Here is a 6,862-nt window from a genome sequence, read left to right as displayed (position 1 = left end):
ATGAGCTGTAAGGCATTATCAAGTTTGCTGTGATTTTTTTTCTCTCTCGACTTATTCCTGTGGGACAGACAGTGAATGCTTAAGCAGTTACAGCTTCATACACACCCACAGTAGTCATTCTGAAAATCACATGCCGTGGTAAATTAAGGTGTTCGCTCATTAGTTTCTTGAGAAAAACATATAACCAGCTAAAATTAGGGCAAATCATAAGCGTTAAAAGACAGATCTCAAAGAAAGTGTGAGAACTATTTTCTCTCAGAGGGAATTAAATAAGATTGATATCGATGAAGGAGACAGTCATATTATCTTTACATGATGATTGGACGCTGGGAAAACTGCATTATTATACCTATAATAATAGACCCATAATGTCTATATGTATCCTATTCATTTATTGATAAGATAATGAAACAGCCACACTTGTTTACCTCATTAAGTCTCTTAAAGTTCTTATTGCCCGCTGTCCGATTTATGGGGCTGTAAATAGCTGAATGTAAATGCTGACACATAGTTAATTGCCACAGCGTTACAAATAACCATTGGATGGTGCTCTGTGCCAATTAGAATTACGGTCATGTTACAGAGGCAGCAGCAGCTGGTGGCAGTGTAATCTATGTTACCAGCTGATGCTCCTGTTGCATTGCCTCTAGGGCATAAACTCAACAATCTAATTTGACTGCGTTCAACATCCCCCCTGTTGCTCTGAAATTTGTGTTTCTGCCTTTCATCAACCTGCAGTCAACACATGCCTCCCTGCCTTTTCTTTTGTTTCGGGTTGTTTTACATCAGCTTTCAGCTGCCCACATTTCACTTCCTCTCAGAGCAGTGCATTATTGGATGTGGCATATGTAAGTGATGGTGAAAGAGATCTAGATGGAAATGTATGGTTCCTGGGATTAGTGAAGTAAGTACAAGAAAGAACTACTGGAGTCATAAGTGTCTACTAGGAACAAATGAGAGCATCCCAGAGAGGATTATGGGAATCCCAATCACTTCAAGCTATGACACCAAATTAAAGTCGAAATTAGCAGTGTAGCAAGAGGTAAACGTTCACAACATGACCCCTACATAATAAGTACAAAGTGCAAGTTACAGTTTATTGTAAAAGCAGTTAAACCGATGGAGTTTAGGATGAGATTCAAGTAGAACATGGTTACTTCATCACAGCATAATTAACTTGGACAAGAAAATCAAATCTTCTTCATAAAGTGGTGGCTAACGGTGGTCCATGAACATGATTAGATCTAGCTGGTGAGGCGGAAAAAATATAAAGAAAAAACATTTGATGCTTCATTAATCAACGTATTCATTTCCATCGGGCTTATAACTCACTGAAAGTACATACACTGGGAACAAAGTGTGGGTCCTGTGTGACTTTCCTCGTGGGTCATGTGGTGTCATTACACTGTTCTCATTGTTTCCCATCAGTTCTTTAGATTCTTTTTCTTTATGTTGACCACATGACTGCTCGTCTCATGGTGCATGTGTGATGTCAGCCTGTCTATAAATACCAGCGTGCTCCTCTTGCCAATCCTGTGTTCCTCCCCACTGATCAATGCAACAAGGCAACAGTTGACTCTGATCTTTATTTATTTAATATTCCCACCCCAGTGGGAAACGGGGAGCAGGGGCATGGGGGAAAATCACTGCCTGGGACAGTGACAGTCGCTTCTCGTCCCACTCGCTTCGGCTTCATCATCACCATCATCATCATCCTCCTCATCATCAGGCTCAGCAGCATTAGCTGCAGCTTCAACAGAAGCAGAGGCAGGGAACTGGAGCAGCGTCCATCGACGGCGCGCAGAGCAAATAAGCAGCACGCATCTTCAGGAGGCGCTCCACTCCAAGGGGAAGATGGGGAGATGGTTGTTGCAGATGACCAAATGTAAGCATCAACAATTCAAACGAAATCTTCATTTATGACACGGAGCGGTGTTTATGCAGCAAAAAGGAGACATTTAAACAACAAAAAGGTAAGACATTTGATTCATACCATGTTTTATCTCGTTGCGTTGCTGCTGTAACGCAAATCATGGGCTATTGGAGCGACCATATTCCCTAGTTCAAACCTAAATTGAACTCAATTTAATAATCCTCATAACAAAAATGATACACATTGACGCTAAATTGTTACCTAAAGGTGTAACTGCCAGTTTTATTCTTTATTTTCGCTCACATCACTCCTACATGACAGTAAATGACCATCTGACTGCTTTTGTCAATTAAAAAATATATGAACCCGTCGTTAAATAGGCTGCAAGCGCGCACAGCAGTGTTTGAATCTTACTCTTCATCTTCAGATACATACACACGTTTTGGTAACGCCCTGCCTCTGCATCATGTTACGAAGGATCAAGTTATGTTAGACTAATACGCGTTTTAAAAAGAAGGAGCAGCTGCTTGAGAGAGGAGAGAAAACAAATAGAAGAGTATCTATCTGCCCCCTTGTGGTTTAGATTCCTGCTGTGCGTTATCTCATGGACGGTTTGAAAAAAAAAAAGATAGAATAATAATAATAATAATAATAATAATAATAATAATAATAATAATAATAATAATAATAATAATAATAATCATCATCATCATCATCATAATCATCATAATAATCATGATGATGATGTTCTAATTTTTATTGTTTTTTCAGTATTTGTAATGTTACTTGCTCCATTACTCATTTAGGTGCATGCTTTCTTTGAACCAACCCCCCACTGCTTTTTGGAGAAAGCATTAGAAATATGTGATGTGAGACTAGAGCAGCCATTCTGACTATTAAGCGCCATCAAACCCCCTCTTTGCAGGAGACATTCTTCTAGGGCTTGCTAATTTTTGGTGTGAAACTCCACTCATCTCATGAGTGGCCCACATTCATGTCTTGTCCTCTCTGTGGTTTTTCTGTTATGTAATTTCATCCCCATCACACTGCATCAGCCTCAGAACGCTGCTGCTGCTGCTGCTTAGCTTATATGAGCTCGCATGGGATAAATATAGAAGTAACACGAGTGTGAGGCTGGGCAGAGTCGAAAGTGTAAGTAAGATAGGTCTGAGCAGTGTGTGCTTCTTACCTCATGCACGCGTGTGTCTGCGTGTGTGTATTTTGTATCTGATTAATTATGCAAACAAAACCTCCACTTTGACTCTTAGGGGAAAACAAAATAAAACCACAGGCCAATATTATTTGAATGTTATTTTAGTGCGTCTACACTCTAATGAGTTCTATTTCATTTTTCAGATTATCCCCTCCGACGCCTGACCAAACATGGATGTTTCCTCCTCGCTCCAGTATGGGTCAAAAAAGCGGGTTAAGATTCACCCAAACACAGTGACAGTGAATTATGCCACTCACTTCCCACAGCCCGGCGATGAGGGGTATGACGATGCCCCCTCTTTTGAGGAGTTTGGCGCCTTCGCGGAAGCTAATGTGGGAAAGAGACTGGTGTCAGACAGCAAAGGTGGCAGGACTTTCTTTGGAACCATGGAGACCCAGCCAAAGCAGCCAAGTGTGCAAAGAGACAAGGGTGTTGGGGGCCAGCTGGCCAGCTTTGGTGAGGCGAATGTGCTGGCCTCCAGGGTGACCTGGATGGCCTTATTTGGGGCCGCGGTGGCTCATGGGTGTGTGGCACTGATCACCCGTTTAGCAGCCGATCGCTCTAAAGTGCCCTCCCTTGAGCTGCTCTTCATCCGCTCTGTCATCCAAGTGCTGTCCATCCTGGTAGTGTTTTACTACCAAGAGGCTCCGTTTGGCCCTGTGGGCTACCGCCTGCGTCTCTTCTTCTATGGTGTCTGCAACGTAATCTCTATCACCTGCGCCTACACCTCTTTTGCCATAGTACCACCCAGTAACGGCACCATCATGTGGCGTGCCTCCACCACGGTCTTCAGTGCAATACTGGCCTTCCTGCTCCTGGATGAAAGGCTGGCCTACACAGATGTGGTCACAGTGGTGGGCAGCGTGTTTGGTCTGTGCCTGGTTATGGTGCCAAATGTAGCAAGTGAGGATAAGTCCAGGCTCGGCTTCTGGAAGGAGGCCTTTGGCTACACAATGACAGTGATGGCCGGTTTAACAGCTGCCCTCTCCATGATCGTCTACAGAGCCATCAAAGAGCGCGTCAGCATGTGGACGGCACTCTTTACCTTCGGCTGGACAGGCACAGTATGGGGTGCCTCCACCATGTTTATCATGCAGGAGCCCATCATTCCTCTAGATGGAGAGACCTGGGGCTATTTAATTGGGATCTGTATCTGCTCCACTGTGGCTTTTCTGGGAGTGTACTATGCTCTAAACAAGTTTCATCCAGCCTTAGTTAGCACAGTGCAGCACTTAGAGATCGTGGTTGCCATGTTCCTCCAGCTTATTGTTCTGAGGATGATCCCATCTCTCTATGACGTCATTGGAGGCCTAGTCATCATGATCAGCGTGTTCACCCTGACAGGAGTCAAGCTGTACAGGGTGAGCAGGGCCATTCGGCAGGATTATCAAGAGATCCTAGACTCGCCCATAAAATGAGTTTAAATATGTCGGTCTATTTGTTTACATTGTTGCTTGGTTGTACAATTAAAAGAATGTCTGAATCTTCATCTGACGATTTTGTATTGTTGTGGTGTTGGAAGAGTGCCAGTTGTGTAGCTAATGTCTTAATAGTTGTGTGTGAAGTAAAAGACAAATGTTATATGGTGACAGTTTCCCCATGATAATAATGCTTTCATGTTAAATTATCACAGACCAAAATGTCTGCAAAAAAGAAGAATCTGTTTCATTTTGTAATTTATTTTGCTCCAACATTTTAAATCTGGTCCTGTGAGTGGCATTGTAAGAAGACTATTTAATGATATGCACCTTTTGTAATCATAACATCAACAAGGAGTGTTGTATCCTTCTGTTGTCACACTGCCACATGTGTCACACCGTGTAAATGTCAGAGAGATAATTCATACATACGAGGAATGAAAAAATAAAAATAAATACCACCCATATTTCATAAAATAACTGGTATTGGTTTTCTTAGACATGGTGTTATGTCTTTGAATAAAATGCTACTTAGACAGCATATGAGCATGGGAAGATATAAAGGTCTTTATGTGGTGGGAAAGTGAGCTTGTTCTTATCAACATCATATGCTCGATCTGCACCTTTTAGGGTTTTTCTTACTGCTTCTTACACGTGCTCTGGAGCCAGCAGCTGTTTAATATTCAACGTTAGCGATCGCATCCCCGGATGCTGCCTCTGTTTACTTTCAGGCACTTATAAAACTAAAGCCCAGAGGCAGGTGCACTTTTTTGAATTAAAGTTCTCTTCAACAACATAAGACCATCTGCTTTTTCTGTAGTGGACGATTCAGTGGCTTACCAACAACGTTTCTTTTATCTGTGGCTGGCGCAGTCAGCCTCTGCGATCTCCCTGAGGCAAAGCAACACTGATGGAATGAAATAAGGACATACAGTAGTAATGATGCAGGGTGGATGAAAGAGGACATGTTCAAAACTGACACATTTGGCATGTTTCACTAACAGTCCAGCAGGTGGCATTCACAAACCACCTCATTACTCAGGCACACTCAGAAAAAGTGAAACATGAAACCTAAACAAAAGGTTGCACTTAATACAGTTATATAAGTGCAACATTTTGTTTAGGTTGCATGTTTTTTGTGTGCAGCAGAAGTAATTCACTATAAATCAGCTTTATCACTATAAATTACAAGGTAATTAGCGGTTTGTCTAGTGGTTAACAATATTCAGTTGAGAATATTTATTGCATCAAAAGAGTTGTAACACATAAACACACTTCCTCCAAACATTGCACAGAAAACATTTTTGAACAAACCTATGGCTGATTGCACTGTATATTACCAGAAGTAAAAAGTATGACACACTGCTGAATGTGATCATATTACATTAACACAGAAGCTGTAAAAAACCACAGTCGACAGTCTGTTATATTTGTCAATCACTTAAAGGCTGTATTCATTTTCAGGCATTAATGACCAATGAAGAGATAAATTAGTAAGAAAATATTTATTTGTATAGCACTTTTTCAAAATAAAAGTTATAAAGATCTTCACAGTTTCCTTGAGCGTGGTTAGAGTTATTAACAACAACATAAGGACAGACAAAATAATGGTAGGTTCTGAATTTTTTTACCATCAAATTTAAAAAGATAAATTATCAATGTTCTAAAGCAAAGACACCAATTGTCTATTTGAAGTTGAAATATCCATTTTAAATCAAGCTCTCAGAATGTGAAATTCACTCATTGTTTTGTGTCTGTCATGTCATATTTTATATTTAAACCAATATTTTGTGTAGCCAAAGTTGATTTTCAAACTAAGAAAGTTGTATAAACTGACATAACAGTTCAAATCCCACTGTACATGTTGCAGTATAGTGTTGTTTTTGACAAGGGGTTTTGGGTATAGAAATGAGAATACATGTTGAGAAGGCCCATCTGTTGAGCAGGAAACAGACTGCATCCTGCAGCGTGCTGCACAAGCTTCCAAATTACTCTGCAACTCTCTTCACCACAGACATGTTTATTAGAAATACCATCATTTGCCAGGAGGGGCCTGTATGGAATTTGATGATGAGTTATTGTGTGCATGTTTGTGGGTGTGATGCGTAGTGCTGATGACTGAGCATTTTTATGAAACACCACGTTAACTAGAATTCTCATAATAAAATATATTCACATATTCACCTCATAGGCCATACATGTTGAAACAAAGACCTGGAAAATATACTGGCAAGTTCAGTCAACTCGAACCATGATTTAGAAAAAGTGCTGTTTGGAAATGGGTCTGTTAAGTTTATGCTGATCACACACTGATACTTTTTTTGTTGTTTTTCCATTCGTTGTGAAGCATTGTATAAG

General features: G+C 40.8%; 1 protein-coding gene across 2 annotated transcripts; it reads left to right on the top strand.

Moving 5' to 3' along the window:
- The first annotated feature begins 1,554 nt into the window (after positions 1–1,554).
- slc35g2b (solute carrier family 35 member G2b) lies at positions 1,555–4,960 on the top strand. Of its 2 annotated transcripts, none has more exons than XM_026361573.1 (2): positions 1,555–1,885; positions 3,230–4,960. In XM_026361573.1, exon 2 carries the CDS (start codon positions 3,257–3,259, stop codon positions 4,502–4,504), a length of 1,248 nt encoding a protein of 415 aa, XP_026217358.1. In that variant the 5' UTR covers positions 1,555–1,885; positions 3,230–3,256; the 3' UTR covers positions 4,505–4,960. The 2 variants fall into 2 exon arrangements, with proteins under 2 accessions (XP_026217358.1, XP_026217357.1); XM_026361572.1 differs by having other exon boundaries at positions 1,555–1,973.
- Positions 4,961–6,862: the final 1,902 nt, after the last annotated feature.

The sequence above is a fragment of the Anabas testudineus genome, chromosome 2, assembly GCF_900324465.2.
Source record: "Anabas testudineus chromosome 2, fAnaTes1.2, whole genome shotgun sequence".
In the NCBI taxonomy this organism is placed as follows: Eukaryota; Metazoa; Chordata; class Actinopteri; order Anabantiformes; family Anabantidae; genus Anabas; species Anabas testudineus.
This window is presented reverse-complemented; position numbering and strand designations above follow the sequence as displayed.